The sequence below is a fragment of the Mauremys reevesii genome, linkage group 3 (assembly GCF_016161935.1).
Source record: "Mauremys reevesii isolate NIE-2019 linkage group 3, ASM1616193v1, whole genome shotgun sequence".
Taxonomy (NCBI): domain Eukaryota; kingdom Metazoa; phylum Chordata; order Testudines; family Geoemydidae; genus Mauremys; species Mauremys reevesii.
The window spans coordinates 54,417,813-54,438,953 of NC_052625.1; the positions used below are offsets into that span (position 1 = coordinate 54,417,813).

Here is a 21,141-nt window from a genome sequence, read left to right on the forward strand (position 1 = left end):
AAACTGTATTTTGTTGCAGTATTAAGATCACTGCAATTTTCAAAATTATTTTATTAATTTAAGACAATTATGGGTTTTGATGCAAACTGGTTTGGGTGCATTCCTGATTAGTTAATTAGTAGCAATAACAGAAAGCCTTACCCTGCTGAGTCGGAGGTTCAATCAGCTGAGAGGCTGCCTGCAAGACTGGCTCAGAAGCAGAGGAGTCTCCCAGCACAGAGTTTAGAGAGTTCTCAACAGAGGCAGGGGTAGCTGCAGAGGGAGAAGGGAGAACACTAGGCTTGGATGAGGGAGTTGAGGCATTAGGGGAGCTAGGAGAAGGCGAAGTTTGAGGTCCAGAGAGTGAGATAGGTGGAAAGGAAGGCAGTGGTGGCGGAGGAGGTGGTGGCGGCGTTGGACCTGAGGTAGAAGGTGAAGGAACTGGGTAAGTTACAGACTCAGGAAGCCCATTGGGAGGAGTAGGAGACTGGGGCATTTGGGACACAGAACTAGAAGCAGAAATTGGCAGGACAGGTCTTGGACCAGTAGCTTTGCCTGGTGGGCTGCTGATCATTACTGGAGGAGATGGGGGAAGTGGTGCAAAACTGGGAGCAGACCAGACAATGGACTTTGTATTTGGAGGTAAAGAAGTTGGGGCATTCACAGGAGAAGGTGGTCGAGAATTTTTGTTCAGAGGACGAGGAACTGTAGCATAATGGGGAAGAACAGGGTGGAAGGCGGAGCCTAAAGATGTAGCAAAACGTGATGCGGAATGCCTTAGTGGCGGTGTAGGGGGAGTGGAAGTCGGTGGTGCAGTAGTCACTACAGCGTAATCCGGAGTGGAATCTGACCCTGGTGCTGATATTGCTTTTGCATATGATGGAGGAGGTGCTGAAGGAGGCTGGCAACTGGAGTATTCAGGAAGTGGTGTGCTATACAGGGAGTTGTCGAAAGATGAAGCTGGACAGAAGATGGAAAGCAGCAGCAAAGGCAGGATAAAAAAGGAGAGAGAGAAAAAGGGAGCTAATGAAGCAACAAAATCAGCATTCAAACAAAATGTATAAATGTAGACAATAGTTAGTACCAGAGGATTAGGCACAAGTGAAAATACTGCTAGGAAAGTTTTTACATACTATAAAAATCTACTTTTTAATTTCACCAACTATTTTTGTGCCAACATTTGAATTTACAAGCACATTCTGGAAATCTAAAGAAATATGGCATAAGTTCTCAAATTCCATTAGTGAGATAGATTAGGCAACGTGATTCATTAATTGGTCCTTCCATATTATCTTTATCTTTGATTGTTTGCAACTCAAGTGTAGTGATCTTAACATTCATTCTAATTTCACCAATAAAACTAACATATAGGCAGTAAGTTAACTTGATTCTTCCCCTCCCCAGAATAGGGAGATCACTCCATACAAGATTAAAAATATTCAAAGTGTAACACAAATAAATCAATACTTTCTTCTCAAGCAATTTGTTTTACATTAGATGGTTTAGTTTCACCAGCAGTTGATTTCTCACATGCATTAAGTTAAGTAATTAAGAAATGCTTAACTACATGTATCATTACATTACAAAATTCAGAAAACAAAGTTAGCTCCTTGTTTATCTTTGGATCCTAGCTTGCTGCAGACAGTTTACTACAGGTTATATCTACTGGTACATCAAAAACTGATATCTTAATATAAACCATATCAATCGATAAATAAGAAATAAGACTCTTGGTGGGATATCTGCCTTGCAATGTTACCAAGCTGGCTTATGCACGTGCACACCTCTGGAGTGTACAGATTCTCTTAAGCCAATGGTGTCATTATCAGAATACATAAGAATGTATATGGTCTTGCTTAATTGATCAAAGTAGACTAGAAAGTATTAAGGAATCTTCAAATGGTCATGTCTTCAGGTGCCAACAAATTCAAAAACCTTTTATGCAATTAGAAAATACAGTAAACAATAAGCACCATTTACACGTTTTATTTCAGTTATTGGAAATTATGACAATTCTAGAGAAAAGGATGTTCTCCTGAGGTCAGGCATCCAGAATTATAATAGTTAAAAAAAAGAAGTTAATCCCAGAAAAATCAAGATATGTGATTGAGAAACGGGTTTTGCCTTCACATAAATACTTACTGTCAACTCTGCCCTGTCCCACTCCATTGACTAAACACAAACAATCAAGCAAGTACTTGAATACGTTCAGTTTTGAAATTCTTACCAGCATTTGAAATTCTTCTCTCTCTCTCCCACTCCAGTTGTTCCCTTTCTAATTGTTCCTGCCGTTCTCTTTCTTGTCTTTCCCGTTCAAGTCTCTCTCGGTCTTGCCTCTCCCTTTCCTGTCTCTCCCTTTCAAGGCGTTCCTGCCGTTCCCTTTCTTGCCGCTCTCTCTCCAACTGCTCCTGTTCTAGTCGCTCTCTCTCAAGTCTTTCCCTTTCTAGTCTCTCTCTCTCCAGCCTCTCCCGTTCCATTCTCTCACGATCCAGTCTCTCCCGTTCAAGCTCCTTCTGCCGTTGCTGCTCTTGCAACTGTCTGCAATAGAGAAAACAAGGGAAAGGTTAAACTGAAGAAAAGATGCAGGAGTACTATAAAGTAACAAAATATGTGCAAATTTGCTTTGTCATTGAAGTTTTTTGTGAGTTCACTTGCCTAAGGATGCTGTTGTAAACAGTCTTGACTAAGATAAAAAGGTGTTTTTTAGAACATGTTGGCTAGCATGTGCTAAATCTATAGTAATAGCTGATGTTTTACACATGCTTAAGTACAACTTGTCTTGTCCACGTTAGTTTTAGAATGAAAATGAGTGCCAGCTAACACATTCTAAAACACCTTTTTTCCTAGTTAAGATAAGTCGTTAACGACTGCACTCAGTGTTCCATTTTAGAATAATTAACTTTGTTTGCTGGCTAAATTTTTCCGAGCTCTTAGTTAAGTTCTGTGTCCATATTTGTTCAGATCTCTCAAGTTCTGGACAATGTTTTTTTAAATCAAAAACAGATTAATGAAAATTTCCTGTTAGAGTCTAATAAGACCAAAAAAGCCTTGGATTTCATTCAAATGTTTAAGAAAATATTACAATAGCACGCTGAGACATACAAATAAGATGACTTATGATGGGATTAAAATTCCACACTATTAAGATTAGAAGGCAGGGATTGCTTTGAGGTGCTCCAGAATGAAATTCGATGAAGATGAATCAGTGATGGTGCAGTGATACATTAAGATGGTTGAGTCTTTGCTGTTCTTTATTTGGTCAGTCAGGACTGCTAATTGGAATTTGCACTTCACAGCACTAGAACACTTTCTGAAGTAATATTTTTGATGTCAATTTAACCAACTATGCTGCAATGACAGCCTGGTACCTCACTGAAATAAGAGGTGTAGAAAAGTCTGACCCTGACATATGGGAGGAATTTCAAAAAGGAAACTGGATTGTTAAAAGCTCCCTTCTGTACAGTTGGCTCAGATAAAGCCCTAGAACCTGAAAACAGAGCAATGAAATTCGTTGGGGGGCATAACAGCACCTAAGTGTTCTTTCCAGGTTTTTCCTGACAACCTCAGAACTCCATCGGATTTCGAATGAAACATTAAGCACATCCAGGATGACTTCTCCAGAAGTAACCAAGCACCATCTAGGCTCATTACGTGCCGTTAAATGCTAAGAAAGGGTTTACTCATACTGGCAACCTATCCGCGTGTGATGGACTGGAACTCATTAATATAATGACAGAAGCAGTCTTTAGTGATGAGCTAGCTAAAGATGTCAGTCGAATGGATACTCTGGGTCATGACTTATATGAAGCCTTCAAACCCTACAGAATTATCCAAGGCTCTGTCAATCTATGGGCTCCAATCAAGAAGAACAGGCTAAAACTGTACTCGAATGCAAACACGTCAGAGTGAAAATGGCAGGAACTATTACAGAGCTAGCCCCAGACAGGTCATTGTTTGCTCATCTCCTGGTTATGTCCAGACCTCAGAGTGATGTTGAACTAGGTGAGATTTTGGGGAAGTACAAGTGCTTTGTGGCACCACAACTGATGTTTGAATGCAATGCAATAGTTCAAATGTGCCAGGCAAAAAACAAACTAATGCACATCTTGCATGATCTTCCTACACCAGCATCTACCGGCAACATGACCAGTACCTTATGCCTGCGTAGGCCTTTCAGCATAGCAATCATAGATGGTATGGCTGAGGTACAAACTCTTGACAAACCAGAAACTATTAACTCCTGCTGAGATATGGCTGAACCCTTCATGATGAGGCTACAGAGAAAATACTGAATATATGACTAATTCCACCTCGTGTTTGACACGTATGCAATGGAATTGATTAAAAATATTACCAGAGAGAAGAGACTCAATGGCATTGTACTTGTCCAAACCAAAATAACTGACTCCACAAATATCTCCATACTTGTCTCATACTTGCACAAAGGACAAGTTAACCACATACCTTGCAGGAAAAATGCTTCAACATGCAAGGGATTGCCTGAAGAATTCTGTCATTGCATGGCGTAATGAAGCTGCTGCCTTGCACTGTTCAATGGAGTTTCTTTGTAGTACTCATGAGGAAGCGGACACTAAAATTATCTTGCATGCCAATGCAATCAATGCCACAGAGAGATGCTACTGAACTCTGGATTTTTGCATAGACAGATGTTCTAGTGCTCTCTGTGAGACTGTACCCAAGATTTCCACAAGATTCTGTTTTTATGCCTGCAGCTGGGTAACAGACTCACCATATATCTCTGAGATGCGTTCCTATCACTCAGATCATTAAAAGCCACCAAACCTTTTCAAGATGTGATACTACTGGAAGATTGGATGGAAAGACCAATTTGATTCAGTCTTTGAAGACACTGTCCCTCAATCTGAAGAAGCCCTGAATGGCTGAGAGGGTCGCTGACGAAGTCATGCACTAGAGGAGTCCAAATGCCAAGTTTACCATAAGAAGACCAACATTACAACACTTGCAGAGTTATACTGGAGGAAGTGTTCCAGGAAGCTGACAAATGGAAAAAAATTGCCACAGACAAAGAATGCATTTATATCTGCTATTGAGAAGGCAAATTATCAAGCAATGGAATGGGTCTGGGATGAGCTAGCACATCCAAAACTACCCTCTTCTATCAATCTTGGAGGATGGACTGATCACACCAGTTGTGAACGAAATATTACCTGCTCCAGAATCAATCCTTCAGCTAATCAAATACTTGTGTGCAAAACCACCTTGCAAATGATTGGCCAGCAGGCTGCCTTGTATGGAGATATGTGAGTGCAGCACGGATGAAAATCAGTGTGACAATGTGTCTAGCGGTGGTGCCCTAGTAGAGATAACACCGATAATGACTTTGATAAATAAATGTTTTCAGCCCTACACGTCACGGCTAATTTCCCCATCATTAGCCAACATGGGTGATATTTTTATGTAAGCAATGCATCCCTATGTTGAAGTATAATTTTTAAAAGTTGATTTTTAAACATTTTTCTCAAATATATATCTACACACTTGGCTTGTCATGTTTGGCATCATTGTTTGTGGGAGAAAGGGCTTTTGAATGATCCCTAGCTTGACCTATTTCCAACAACACCGTATTATCAACATTTCCACCAACTGGAGGACCTGGAGCTAGAAGCCAAGAGTGGAGGGGGGCAGTGAGTACCCACCACCACACTGCAGAGGGTGACACCACTGAAGTTATGATTCTGTTGATTTTTATAAATCAAATGATACCTTCCTTACTTTTCTCTCACTAATTTGCCCATGGAATGAGATTTTACTATATTATGCGCCCAGACTATTTCATCACCATTTTCTTTTCCGAGTCTAAGGGTGTAGGCCTCCAGTCATACTCTAAAACATTAGTTTCCCGTGGCCACACAAACTACTGTAACAATTGCTGTTCATACCTAGTTTCTTTTGACTCGGGGGAAATTATAATCTACATTTCCAGGGAAGAAAGACGTGTGCAGTATTTTTTCCCCTCTGTAATAATCATTAAATCAGACCATTCATGTCACTATTAAATAATTACTTAATAATAATTTAGTTATTCTCTTAGGACTTTTTACTCAGTTGAAATATTACAGAAATGTTAAAACTGTGCCACAAATGCTATCTTACAACCAAAAGTTAATTACAGCATCACTAGGACAAAATTATTCTAATTACATTTTAAAATGCAGGTTACTAGAAAACTAATATCTGATTGGCACTGAAAAGTCAAGATGGTGTACTGTAAAACTGAATGATCTGCATTGCCTAGTAATACAAGCATTTAGACCTGGGGTCGGCAACCTATGGCACGCATGCCAAAGACAGCACGTGAGCCGATTTTTAATGGTACGCTGCTGTCTGCCGGAGTCCCGCGGAGGCAAGGGGCAGAAGTGTGGTCCTGGAGGCTCCCCTGCCTCTTTGAGCAGTGTGCTGGGTTCCTGCCCCTCCTCCTCTCCATCCCTCCCTCCTTGCCGGCCGATCAGCTGATGGCCCTTGCGAGGGAGGAGCGGAGTCAGAGAAGCAGGGGCAGGGCCTTGGGGAAGGGGAGGTTGGAAGGGGGCATTTCCCCTCCAGCCCCCTGCCATGAGCACCCCACGACCCCAGCCCACACCCCAAGCCCTCTGCCCTGATCCCCCCTCACACGCACCCAGCCTTCTGCCCTGAGCCCTGCACACCCCCCAGGCCCCTGCCCTGAGCCCTGAACCTCCCTCACACACACCCAGCCCTCTGCTTGACTCCTTCACCCCTGCCACGACCCCAGCCCTGACTCTGGAACCCCCATACCCAGCTCCTCCACACCCCATGCACCCCCCACATCCTGACTCTTGGACCCCCCACATCCGCCCCCCACCCTGAGCACCAAACGGGAGCTCCTGCATCCCCCCACACACACACACACATTCCCACCTGCACCCCTCGCACCAAATGGGAGCTGCCCAGGTAAGTGCTCCACACCCAGACCTCCTGCCCCAACCCTGAGCCCCTTCCCTCATTCTAGCTCCTGGCCAGACCCTTCACCCCCTGCCCTGTGCTCAGTGCATTCCCACCCTAAGCTCAGTGTAGAGAGAGAGGAAGAGAATGGGTCAGAACCAGGGAGAAGGTAAGTACCCACTGTATGTGGACAGGGCCGGGACCCCAGACTGGCAACAGGCTGAGAGGGTCTGGCAGCCAGGATACCGGCTGGCAGGAGCCAGTGGATGGAACCCCTGAGTGGCAGCGGGCTGAGCTGCTCAGCCCACTACCAGTCTGGGGTCCTGGCCCCATACAGGCCACTGCCCGTCTGGGGTTCTGGCTGCTGGCCCCTTTCCAGCTAGGGTCCCAGCCACAGGCTCCGCTCAGCCCGCTGCCAGCCTAGGTGAACGGAACCCTAGACCAGCAGCGGGCTGAGCGAGCCGGCAGCGTAAGATCAACCATTTTAATTTAATTTTAAATGAAGTTTCTTAAACATTTTGAAAACCTTGTTTATTTTACAATACAACAATAGTTTAGTTATACAATATATAGACTTATCGAGAGAGACCTTCTAAAAAACATTAAAATGTATTACCGGCACATGAAACCTTAAATTAAAGTGAATAAATGAAGACTCGGCACACCACTTCTGAAAGGCTGCCAATCCCTGGTTTAGACATAAAAATGAGTTTATCCATTTCAAACTATCAAAACATGCCAGGTGTACTCCACAGTGTATTTATGAAAACTGTAGTTTTCAGATCTCAGTTCTATTAGTTATTTAGCTTCAAGTTACATAATACATTAGGGTGCTGAGACCTTTTTATGACCACCTTTGTGTTTTAATGAAGTATTTTAAGAAATTAAATGAATTTAAAATGAAATTTGTGTCTCACTTCTTTTTCTTGCCCCTGCACTTGTTTAGTCAAATCAAAATCAGAGGGTAACAAAGAGGCAGCATTTTTAACTCCCAAAGCACTTGCATGCTTTATAGTATTCAATTGCACTTATGAAATCTGTCAACGTTGCTTCTTAACTGTCCAAAGGCTAGGGGGATGGAAGGGATGGCTGAGGAATCTTGAAATACTGTAATAGGGAAGAAGGCAACATAAATAGTATAAACACTCATTGCTCTGTCATAGGTTAAAAAAACCTAAGGGGAATCTGGAAAGATGGCAAAAAAAGTTCAAAAGCTATCCTACAGATGGTAACTGTGCAGAATATTACTTGCCAGCTACAGAATTATCATCTCCATAGGTCCACACACAACAGTGTGCGCTTAGAATCACCGGGAAAAACAGTGTCTGTGGGGGCCACTATTTTCTGCTCATGGATCTAAAGCAGGGGTAGGCAACCTATGGCACATGTGCCAAAGGCGGCACGCAAGCTGATTTTCAGTGGCACTCACACTGCCCGGGTCCTGGCCACCGGGCTGGGGGGCTCTGCATTTTAATTTAATTTTAAATGAAGGTTCTTAAAACATTTTTAAAACCTTATTTACTTTACATATAACAATAGTTTAGTTATATGTTAAAATGTATTGCTGGCACGCGAAACCTTAAATTAGAGTGAATAAATGAAGACTCGGCACACCACTTCTGAAAGGTTGCCGACCCTTGATCTAAATAGTCAGACCAGGGATTGTAAAAAGTCCCTGCTGCCCCAGCTGCTTTCCACCACCACTTCCAAGAATCCTGAGAAGAATTGTTAATAAGTGGGTAAAGAAGTTGGGAGTGTTGATTTTCAGGGGCAATATATTGTAAGAACAACAGTTATTGGTAAGCAGAGCCAGTTTGCACACAAAGAGTTGGGCTGTGAGCACACTGCAAGAGCAAGAGTGAGCACACTGCAAGCTCTCTCCCAGACATTTCTGCAGCTGACCCAGCTCTTGTACTAAGCAGCAAGACTTCTGGCTACAAGGAACAGCAGCTCAGTCACACAAAAAGCAGCATGAAACACAAAATTTCCAATACATTCTTGGAAGTGCTTGGGACAGTTTTTTGTTTCAGAAAGTGGAGGAATTAACCAGGGGGTAAAACATTTTAGACTTGATTCTGACAGGGAGAAATTGGTTGCAAATCTGAAGGTGGAAGGCAGTTTGGGTGAAAGTATTCATGAAATGGTAGATGTCATTCTAAGGAAAAGAAGGAGTGAGCAGCAGAATAAAGATAACGGACTTCAAAAAAGCAGACTAGCAAACTGTGAACTGGTAAGTAAGGTCCCATTGGAAGAAAATCTAAGGGAAAAAGGAATTATGGGGAGCTGGCAGTTTCTCAAGAAAACAACATTAAAGGCACAACTGCAAACTATTCTGATGCAAAGGAAAGACAGGAAGAACAGTAAGAGGCCACTATGGCTTCATCAGAAATGTTAAAACTGTGCCACAAATGCTATCTTACAGCCAAAAGTTAATTACACAATCACTAGGACAAAATTATTCTAATTACAATTTAAAACGTGGGTTACTAAAAAACTAATATCTGAATGGCACTGAAAATTCAAGATGGTTTATTGTGAAACTGAATGATCTGCACTGCAAACCTATCTTCAAGAACTCATGGTAAATGGGTGAAGTCCCAGAGGACTAAAGAAGGGCAGACCATAGTCTTTAAAAGGGAAAATAGAGGACCCAGGAAATTATAGACCAGTTAGTTAGCCAAACTTTGATACATGGAAAGATACTGGAACAAATTATTAAACAATCAATTTGTAAGAACCTAGAGGACAATAGGGTTATAAGGAAACACCAGCAAGGATTTGTCAAAAACAAATCATGCCAACCAACCTAATTTACTTCTTTGACAGGGTTACTGGCCTTCTAGATATGGGGAAACAGTAGATATGATATATTTTGAATTTAGCAAGGCTTTTGAGACAGTCCCAGATGACATTCATATAAGCAAACTAGGGAAATGTGGTCTAGAGAAAATGACAGCAACGAGGGTGCATAACTGGTTAAAAGATTGTACGCAAAGAGCACTTATCAATGGTTCACTGTCAAACTGGGATGCTGTATCCACTGAAGTGCCACAGCAGTTTGTCTTGGGTCTGGTACTACTCAATATTTTCATAAATGAAGGAGATAATGGAGTGAAGAGTAAGCTGAGGATGATATCACACTCGGAGGGGTTGCAAGCACTTGAGAGGACAGGATTAGGACTCAAAACAACCTTGATCAATTAGAAAATTGGTCTGGTACACTTGGGAAGAAAAAAATCAAATGCACAACATCATGGGGGAATAACTGGCTAGATAGTAGTACTCCTGAAAAGGATCTGAGGGTTATAGTGGATCACAAATTGAATGAGAGTCAACAATGTGATACAGTTGCCAACCAAGCTAATATTCTAGGGTGGATTAACAAGAGTGTCATATGTAAGACACACAAGATAACTGTCCCACTCTACTTAGCACTAGATGCTTCAGCTGGAGCACTGTGTCCAATTCTGAGTGTCATGCTTTAAGGAAGATGTGAACAAACTGGAAAATAAAAATGATAAAAGGTTTAGACAAAAGACTGGGCATAGTTAGTCCTGACAAAAGAAGACTAAGGGGAGACCAGCTAGCAGTATTCAAATATATTAAGGGTTATTACAAAGACTATGGTGAACAATTGTTTTCCATGTCCACTGAAGGTAGGGCAAGTAACAATTGGCTTTATCTACAATAGGGGAGATTCGGGCTAGACATTAGAAAAAACTCTCTACAGGAATATAAGAATAGGTTTCCAAGGGAGGTTTCTAAGAACTGGCTGAAAACACATCTGTCAGGATGGTGTAGATTTACTATGTCCTGCGTCAGCAGTCCCTTCCAGCCCTACATTTCTATGATTCAGTAAACAAAGGAAAGTACTGCTAAGTGACTTGACCAAGGCCATTGAAGAATCCAGTGTCTATCTTGACTCCCTCTGTGGACTTGATCAAGGCAAAGTCTTTCTGCTTTAGTTCCCCCATCTGTAAAACAGATCTATTATATTTACTTCATTAAAGGGCAGGTGTAAATATTTGTAATAGCTAAGTAATTAATATCTGAGAAGTGCTATATCTAATTGGCATTTATACCACACCCAATGTCATGGCATCTTGGTGCATCACAGAAGAGATACAAGTTAAACACGTAGATATGTTGACTCTTTCCTATCAGCTAGAATGTGTTTGAGGTTTTCAGTTTAGTTTTTTTGTTTTGACTAAAATTCACTGGGGTAAACACAAAGCCTGCCGGGGTGCAAAGAACCAAATTACTGTCTACTGTAGATAAATGACTGGATCTAGATCCTTATTCCCTTTCAATAGCAGCACAGATCTGGTATAGGTTGCTTAGAGAAGTAGTGGAAGCCCTTCTCTCCCACCATCATATGGGTTGAAATCAGGAAAAACAAAGAACTTGGGCAAATTTAAGTTTCTCATTTACTGGTAGAATAATCTTCCCCGTCCATCTAGACTTGGAGGTCAAAAAAGTTTGTATTCTGAAATGAAAGACATTGGACCTGTAGTATCTGTCCCAAGAGTTACTGAACGTGTCTTATCAACCTGTAGAAAGATGGTGATTATGACAATATCCCTCAGGGAACAGAAGCAGGTTTAGTAGAAGCATGCTCAATGACTTTCATGTCATCTCATCTTTTGATTCAGAAATTCTCTTGAACACTGATCAAAGGTACAGATGGCAGAGTAGGAGAAGGAAGCAGAGGTTATTTACTTTGTACAGTAACTGGAGTTCTTAGTGATGTGTGTTCTATGGGTACTCCATGTCAGAATGTGCATGTGACTGAGCACTCTTGCTCAAAGATTTTCATCAGGAGCATCTACAGGTCTGTGCCTGTGCCCTAGATAGCCTCATGCTCCAGTATGAGGGTATATTTGGGAGGGACAGGGAGACTGCCACCACTCCAGTTTCTTCTCAATCATAAAAGTCCAGCGAAAGGACTCCAAAGCAGAATGGAAGAAGGGTTATTAGTGCAACACCCATCAGGATACACTTCTTGAAGTAGAAGAGGTTACTTTGTACAGTAACTAGAATTCTTCGAGTAGTGTCCCTACAGGTGCGGTACGGACTGCAGAACACACGGGAAGCCTTGCCAGCTCTGGAAGCAGCCATAAGAGCGTAGTGCTGGGAAGACGTGCATCAAAGAGCAGGCTGCTGTCCTGTAGATGTCTGAGAGAAGTATGATTTTCAGTAGGGCTACAAAGGTAGATTGAGCCCTGGTGGAAAGAGCTATCACCCTTGGAGGGGAGCAACCCCCCTGAAGCTTTATAACAGGTTAAGATGCATCCCGCAAACCATTTGGAAGTTTTTTGCTTGCATCGGATGTCCTTTCAATCATTCTGCAATTGGGATGGAAAGCACTAAAAGACTTAGTCTGTTGAGATAAAAAGGCGAAAGCTCTTACATCCATCATATGGAGGCGTGTTTCTTCTCTTAAAGAGTGAAGGGAGATTCCAGTAAGGGAATCTTCTGATTAATGTGGAATTCTGAAGCAATTTTATGTAGGAAGCAAGGGTGTGAACATAGTGTCGCCTTATCACAACACCACACTGCGTACGATGGACCAGCCATCAAGGCTCCAATCTCTCCTATCCTCCTGGCTGAGGTGATGGCTACGAGAAGTGAGGTTGACAGACAAATGAAGGAGGAAACTGTTCTCCAGGAGTTCAAATGGGGCTCCCTTAGCACACTGAGAACTAAGTTGAAATCCTATGTGGGAAGAGTAAGAACAGGCCATAAATCTTGTAGCAGTTAGATGAGTGAAGACTGAAATCCCCTGGATGGGGATGGGATGGGGGCAGTTGGGATGCCAGCTAGGTTAACCATAATGGAGCTCAGTGAAAAACCTGGGGTTTTTAAATTAAGCAGGTAACTGAGAATGTGTGTCGGACAGAACTTGAGAGGAGGTATAGATTAGTGGCTGCACCAGGCCTGGAAGTGTTTCCATTTCTGCAGCTAAGTTTTCCTTGCCATGGGTTTGCTACTGCTAAGCAGTACTGTTCATACCTCTGGGGAGCAGTCTTGTTCTATATACCAGTCATCTAGTAGCCGTGCCTTGAGGGTGAGGAGGGCGATAGATTACAATTCCTGAATGAGGAGATTCACTGCCAGGGGAAGATGGAGAGGCAGTTGCAGAGACATGCAAACTAGTTCTGGGAAACCACATTTGTCTCAGCCATGAAGGTGCTATGAGGATGTCTACTAATTTCTCCTGTTTCCATTTGTTTAGGACCTTGAGCAGTAAAAGCAATGGGGGATAAGAGTATAGAAATACATGAGGCAAAGAATGACTAGGGCTCCCCACTGAGTTGTGGCCATGCCCTCCCCTCGAGCAGAATCATCTGCACTTTGCACTGGATGGTGTCATAAAGAGATCTATCTTGGGATGGTCCCAAGTCAGACATAACATTTGGAATACCTTGTTGTTCAGTTCCCACTCATGATTGATGCAGAAATTCCTGCTGAGGAAGTCCAACATTGCTGAGATCCATATGTGGTCTGATACTCACCAGTTCTATAGTTTTATAGATCTGGTGCGTAAAGACTTGGATCCTGCTCCTCCCTGCTGATTGATATAACACAATCGCTGCTCTGTTGTCCAGCATTATACTTATACCCCTAATGTGGAGTATAAAGTGCTAGCAAGTGTAACAAACCACTCTGAGCTCTAGTATGTTGATATGGAGGATTGCCTCCTAAGGAGTTCATTTGCTCCGAGCTGTGAAGTTCTGGAAGTGTGTGTACCTGTCTATAAGAGAGGCATCTGCAAGTGATGATCCTTGTGGGAGAATTCTGCAATAAAGGAATTCCCATGCACACCTTTTGTGGATTCTTCCACCATTTTAAAGAACTGAGCACTCTCCAGGGTACAGACATCAGCTTGTAGAGACTGCGCTTATCGGGTGTGTAGTTGGTGCTCAGCAAGGTTTGAAGACACCAAGAATGTAGTCTAAGAGTGTCACAAATGTACAGGATACCATACAGTCCAGGAGTTGCAGGCAAGCCCTTGGTGTGCTTGGCAGGGCTCTGCTGTATCGCTGAAACAAGGCTGGACATTGTGCCAATCTGTCCTCAGGCACATATGCTGTGGTGGTAATGGAGTCCAGCATGGCCCCAATGAAGTCTATGCGCTGAGTGGATGAGAGGGTAGACTTTTCTGCACTGAGACAGAGGCCCAGTGAGTGGAACAGATATGGTGCTGCTTGGTTGCTCTCTCTATCTTGAGAAATGAGCGACTTTTAGGATCCAATTGTCCAGATAGGGAAAGATTATAATTTCCATCTGGCAAAGATGGGCTGTGACAGGCAAAAGATCATTGGTAAAAATCCTCAGGGCAGTGGAGAGGCCGAAGGATAGAATGCAATACTGTTTGTGGTCCCTGAACACCACAAAACATAGGAAATGTCCATGCAAGAAGTGCATACATGCTGATATAAAAATAAGCGCCCTGAAGGTCAAGGGAAACAAACCAATCTTCTGGATCCAAAGAGGGAATTATTTCTGCTAGAACTAGTATTCTGAACGGTTGACAGTGGACAGAGGTGTTCACAGACATTTGGTCCAGAATGGGTCTCTGCCACCCATTTTCCTTCAGGAACCATTTTCCAATGAAGTCTGGTAGGACAGGATTTGATCTCCTCTAGTGTTAGGAGGGATTGTACCTCTTGCCCTAGAAGACCTTTAAGAGAAATAGGGTGACCATATTTCCCTACGCTGAATACAAGACACCTGGTAAAATTACTTATATTCAAGCAAGTTCAACGACAATCAATTAGAACTATGCAGTACAAACATACAAATTAACAACAAATTGACTGAGCCCCTGTTAAAAAGAAATACTGCCTAATTAGAGTCTTATCTATTTACCTTATCATCTTTAAGGCTTTAGGGTTCACCTGTTGGAGAGGTGACACACACACAAACCCACCCACCCACCCCCGTACACCTCTCTCACACAGGGTGTGTGTGGGTTGACTGACCAATCCTCCCCACCCTCCATGCCTGGCTGGGCCCTTGGGACGGACCCACCTCTCCTGGTACCTGGTGCCGCATCTTCCTGAGGCAACATGGGGGGGGCACACAGGGTTACATGCCCCCCCTCCCCAGATTTCTGCTAGGGTTCACACCAGAATGTGGCCAGCAACAGCCTTTCAGCGTTGTGCTGGAGGGAAGGGAGCTGCTTCCAGCCATGTGGAGGTTGAGGGTGGGGGAAGGCTTGACCTGGTCCGTCCCTTTGCAGAGCTCATCTCTTCTTCTCCCACCCGCCCGTGGCTAGAAGTAGCTTGTCCCTTCCTGCCTGCACAGTGTTGAAAAGAAGCTAACACCTCCAGGCTGTTGTTGGCCATCAACATAACACAGCCCCCAGCTACAGCATGGGCAGGAAGGGGTTAAGCCCTAAGGATGCATTGTGCACCAGGGCCCAGAGAACCTGACTGTATGGGGCTTCAGAGAAGCCAGCCAGAGAGGTGGCTCAGCAGGGGAGGATGCCTAGGGGACAGAGCAGCCCCACACTCCCTGGGGGCAGAACCCAGGGCAGGGAGGCAGGCGGGGGTGGGCAAAGAGGGTGCTAAACCCCTGCCGGGGGGGGCTGCTGTGGAGACTGCAGGGTCAGGGCATGAACAGGCTGGAAGTTGCTTCCCCTCCGCCACTCCAGTGCTTAGCTGAGGGGCGGAAAGGCTTCCCTGTGCCAGTGCTGTGCAGGGCTTTGGCACATGCAGGGCGCTCTGCTCCTCCTGGCCAGTGCCTCGGGCCAGAGAGTCTTGGGCTTTCCTGGGGTGCCGGCCCAGCCAGAGGCAGTGGGGGAAGGAAGGAGACTGCTGGTGAGTTGAGCACTCTGACCAGGGGCTGGTTCTCTGCACAGCGCTGGGAGTGGGAAGTACTCCACTGGAGGGGGGATATGGAGGAGCAGCAGTGCTTGGGGTGTATGTGTGAAGGGGCAAAGTAGGGCGAGGACAGCGAGAGGGGGACCACTTAAAGGGCCGATGGGTGGGTAGCAGAGGTGACACATAACCAGCCGCCACCTGGCACCTGCCCGCACTCACCAGCCACAGCAGCTTGCAACCTGTGCCGTCTGGAAAAGGAACGGGGGCGGGGTCCTGCTGGCTGAGAGCCAGCACACAGCGGGGGCTGTGCTGAGTGATCAGCAGGTGGAGCAGGCTGGCCTCATGTGCTGCAGCTTTGCCCCACCACCAGCCTTGCACACTCACCCCCATCGTCGACCACTGGACCCCACCACTCACCGCTGGTGGGCAGGCGGCTGGTGAGCAAGGATCCGGCGAGCAGCAGGACCCGCCAGTACTGATTGTGGGGGAGACAGAAAATACAGGACAATTTGCCCTTTTTAAAAGAAAAAGTAGGGACACCTGCAAGAGGGCTTAAAAACAGGACATCTGGTCACCCTAGAAATATGGAAATAAGCATCCTGAAGATCAAGGGCCAAGAACCAGTCCCCCGGTTCCCAAGTAGGAATAACTGCTGCTAGAGTGACCGTCTTGCATTTTTAAGCCTTGATGAACTTGAGTGCTCCGAGCTCCAGTATGGGTCTCTAACCTCCTTTTTTCTGGGGTATTGGAAAGTAAGGAGAGTAAAACCTTTGCCTCATACTTGCTGAGGTACTGGTTCTAGGACTCCTACATGGAGGAAGTGATCTATCTCTTGTCGCAATAAACTCTCATGAAAGAGTCCCTGAAGAGGGACGGGAAGGGTGTTGTGGGGAGGGAGGGAGGGAGGTGAAATGAATGATATCCATTATGGATGATTTCTCTCACCCATTTGTTGGATGTTATCCATCCCCATGTGCTGCGGAACAGAGCAACGCGGCATCCAAAGGGATGAAAAGGGCTGGTCAGTGTCAGGTGGCACTGGAGGGAGTGGTCTGTTGGCACCCCAACCAATCTGTCAAAATTGATGTTTTGAAATGGATGGTTGGGAAGATGATGATTGTGGGCCCAATGTTTTGTGCTTTGAGAATCTAGACTCTCTCTTTTGTGGCTAATAAAAACATTGAAATTGATAGCATGTGATTTGAGGGCTGAGAACTGTATTTTCTCTTCTGTCCAGGTGTATAAATCACAAGTGACCGCAGGGTAACCCTGAAGTCTTTGAGCATATGGAGAGATGCACCCATCTTTTCTGCAAACAATTTGGTGCCTTCAAAGGGAAGGTCCTCCACAGGTCATCTGGTACTTTCTTGGGGAAGCCAAACAAATGTAACCACGGGGCTTGTTGCATCACAATTGCTGTGGAGATGGATTGTGCCACAGTATCGTCTGTGTCAAGTGCTGATTGAAGTGTCGTTTTGGCCACTTCAGTTGTCCTTCGTTGATAACGGCCTTAAACTGATCTGCGTGATTCTGAAGCTGATCAATAAATGAACTGATTTTGGAATAACTGAAGTAGTTGTATTTTGCTGTTAGTGCTCGGTAATTTGCAATGGGGAATTATAGTATAGCTGAAGAATAAGCATGGCTGAAGATTAAGAATAAATAGGTTGAGGTGTTTCCAATCCCTATCATATAGGGTGGACTTTGCCTGGTGTTGACAACCTCTGGAGTTCCCTGCATCCATAGGGATAGAATTAGGGGGTGGATGGGAGAAAAGAAATTCCGTATCTTTGGCTGGGATGTAATATTTCTTATTGGCTTGTTTACAGGCTGGCACAACCGATACAGGTGTCTGCCATAAAAGCTTGGTAGGCTCCAATAGAGCCTCACTGATGGGGAGGGCTACTCTGGATGAGAAAGAAGAGTACAAAATGTCTATCAGTTTATGGTGTGATTCTTTTAGCTCCTCTAGAGGTAACTGCAGAGCGTCTACCACCCTCTTAAGCTAGGTCTTGAAGGAGTTTAAAGTTGTCTATTAGAGACAGTGGAGGGGGCATCACTGCTTCATCTGGTGAAGAGGACAAGATGTTGGTCAGGGGTGTGACCTCTTCATCAAGGTTGGCCTCCTGTGCCTCCCTCATCTATTTGGGAAGTTCAGAACCTCTGGATGCAGAGGCAGATGGAGGGTGCCTCATTGATTTATGGTGGGCCACGCTAGATGTTTGGGAGGAATGATGTTTATATGCCTCTCATGGGTCCCAGTAAGGCCACTGGAATGGCAGGATGGGTCCGGGTGGACAATACGGCTGTGAAGGCCCAGATTAGTAATGGGCACTATAAGGTGCATGGAAAGAGCAATGGGATACAACCTCCTCCTGCTTGCTGATTCTCCACTGAAGAATTGAAGTGCATGGCATAATACCTGTAGAGACTCCAGATTTTGGGGCAGAGTCAGTACCAAAGCCCCAGTACCGAGTAGTGGAGACTCAGGTACATCAGATACTGTAAGGTCTGTTGAGTATCTGAATTCCTGTGGTGAAGTGGAGGTCAGTATCAGTGGTGGCTGTCAGTGCTGAGACAATGGTATCGATAGGGTCAATGACAAAAGCCAGCCTAAACACTCAGACGTTGTTTGGCATACCACTGATGGTATGGCACAGCAAAAGGAGGGACAGCATGTGTGCGGGGCCGAATGGACATTGCTACCAAATTTCTCCAATCAACAGTGCAGGGACGCAAGCACACCTAAAGTGGGGCACCCATAAGGACACTACTCAAAGAAGAAAGGAAAGTTAAGAGGTGAACCCACACTATCCTGCTCTGGGGAAGACCATATTCTAGACCTGGAACAGCGAAGCTCAGGAACCAGTAACAAGGCAATATCATTACTTCATCCAAAGCAACCTCCAAATACACAGGCACAAACCTAGCAAGACAATGTAGGACAGCTCTTCCCTTATCAAAGACCCTCATATGAAACTTCTGGATTTCAGTAATATGCAGAGTTTTCTTTTGACTAGCGCATATCCTGTTCATGGGCTATGCTGCCACATACTGATGAGGTTTCTAATCTGAGACATGCTTCTTTCCTACCTTCTTGGCAAGAAAAGAAAGCAGCACCAAAGCTTAAGAGAAAGATGGTACCGTCTAGTCAGAAGTCAGAACTGAAGCTCTCTCTAGAAAGTGGCACTGGTTGTGTCACCAAGCTATTGCCTGGTGAGCCAGGATGATCTGAATACCATAGAAAGGGCAGTAAGAAAAAACAGAGAGAATGTAGCAGAGTTCTTTAAGAAGGGTGTATTAGTAGTTTATCATCATCTGCAACCTAAGTCTTTAGTCTCATTTCCTTGCAAGTTCTTTTACCTCTCAGGCAAGTCCAAAGTTTACTAAGGAAGCAGGCCCCACCCAGCCTGTGCCAAACTCAATACCTTTTTCCCCCAACGTGAAGCCCTCTCCCTGCTGCTCCTTTCTGGACGTCCCTCCCTTTGACGCTCCTTCAGCATACCAGTCTTCTTGAGTGCATATCCTGTCTCTCTTCCTCCCTCTGGAATGAACTGGTTGATATAGGCCACAGAGCCCTCCCAGCAATCTCTGAGAGAATTGGTTATTTGGAGTCAGCTGCTTTGATTCCCTGCACAAATGCAACAGTTCACTTTGTCATAGACTGAGCTGCAAAACCAGAAAGCCTTAATCACAAAAGGGATCTTGAATATATAGAGATCCTGGATTGAACAGAATGGCTCAAGGCAAACCATATCTTTGAAATATAACTTAATCCAACAGGCACTCATTCCTTTAGAGGTCCCAAATGAACAGAAACGTGGTCAAATTACTTCATTATTAAAACCTTCTGTAGAAGACAAAACAGCTTCAAGCACTGCTCTCTAACCCTTTGGGCCCAAGAATGGAAGCTTATACACAGACAGAAAAATGCCTCAAGGAATGGCCCTCACTGAAGTAAAGAAAGCAGTGAGTGGGCAGGTCTACTGCAGACATTTGAATTAAACAAGGCACAATGGTTGAAGCCTGACATCTGTCAGTCTTAACTATAGCTCACACAATACACAGTCAGGTGTTCTGTCCTAGATCTCCATCACTGGGGATTTTTAAGAGCAGGTTGGACAAACACCTGTCAGGAATGGTCTAGATTAGGGGTAGGCAACCTATGGCACATGTGCCAAAGGAAGTACGCAAGCTGATTTTCAGTGGCACTCATACTGCCCAGGTCCTGGCCACCGGGCTGGGGGGCATCTGCATTTTAATTTAATTTTAAATGAAGCTTCTTAAAACATTTTAAAAACCTTATTTACTTTACATAACAGTAGTTTAGTTATATATTATAGACTTATAGAAAGAGACCTTCTAAAAACGTTAAAATGTATTACTGGCATGGGAAACCTTAAATTAGAGTGAATAAATTAAGACTTGGAACACCACTTCTGAAAGGTTGCCGACCCCTGGTCTAGATAATACTTAGTCCTGCCTTGAGTGCTGGGGACTGGACTAGATGACCTCTCGAGGTCCCTTCCAGTTCTATGAAATCAGATCACAGAAAATCTCCCCAAGAGAAATTTAAATGATAAAGAACAGATCTAATTTAAAATAATCCAGCGTCATAACAATCTTATCCAGGACAAATCATTACTATGTGAGACTTCTACATAGGGTTGCCAACCCTCCTGGATTGGCCTCAATCTCCTAGTAGGTGTTGCAGCAGGGGTAAGGAAGGCTCCCTACCTAGGGTGACCAGATGTCCTGATTTTATAGGGACAGTCCCAATTTTTGGGTCTTTTTCTTATATAGGCTCCTATTACCCCCCACCCCATCCCAATTTTTCACATTTGCTGTTTGATCACCTTATCCCTACCCACCGTGGTTCCGTGGGGCTCCCGGAAGTGGCTGGAACGTCTAGCTCCTAGGCACAGGGGGTCTCTGCATGCTGCCCCTGCTCCAAGCGCTGACTCCACAGCTCCCATTGACCAGGAACTGCAGACAGTGGGAGCTGTGGGGGCAGTGCCTGCAAGCAAGGGCAGAGTGCAGAGCCGCCTGGCTGACACTGAGCCTAGGAGGCGCAGGGACATGCTGCCACTTCTGGGAGCTGCCTGAGGGAAGCACTGCCCAGCCAGAGCTCGCACCATCTCCCATACCCCAAACCCCTGTCCCAGCCCTGAGCCCCCTCCCATACCCAAACTCCCTCCTAGAGCCCTCACCCCAAACCCTCTCCCACAAGCCAACCCTCTGCCCCAGCTCGGAGCCCCCAACCCCAAAGGCCGCACCCTAACCCCCTACCTGCCATAGCCTGGTGAAAGTGAGTGGTAAGCGTAGGGAAAGAGTGAGCAACGGAGTGGGGCAGGCTGTCTTATGAGGCCATCTCCACAAGCCTTGGCATGGGGGT

General features: G+C 44.8%; 1 protein-coding gene across 17 annotated transcripts in view; it reads right to left on the bottom strand.

Moving 5' to 3' along the window:
- ENAH (ENAH actin regulator) overlaps positions 1-21,141 on the bottom strand; it is a 175,219-nt gene that overhangs the window by 25,450 nt on the left and 128,628 nt on the right. For 10 of the 17 annotated variants that reach the window (XR_005596167.1, XR_005596166.1, XR_005596169.1 and 7 more), the window contains 2 exons: positions 2,207-2,517; positions 142-939 (listed from right to left, as the gene is read on the bottom strand). Coding sequence is in view for 6 of the 17 variants with exons in the window: in XM_039530277.1 (XP_039386211.1) it covers positions 142-939; positions 2,207-2,517 (1,109 nt within the window). In the remaining 11 variants the exon portion in view is untranslated. The remainder of the gene's footprint in view (positions 1-141; positions 940-2,206; positions 2,518-21,141) is intronic. The other 7 variants (XR_005596173.1, XR_005596172.1, XM_039530281.1 and 4 more) reach the window with 2 other exon arrangements.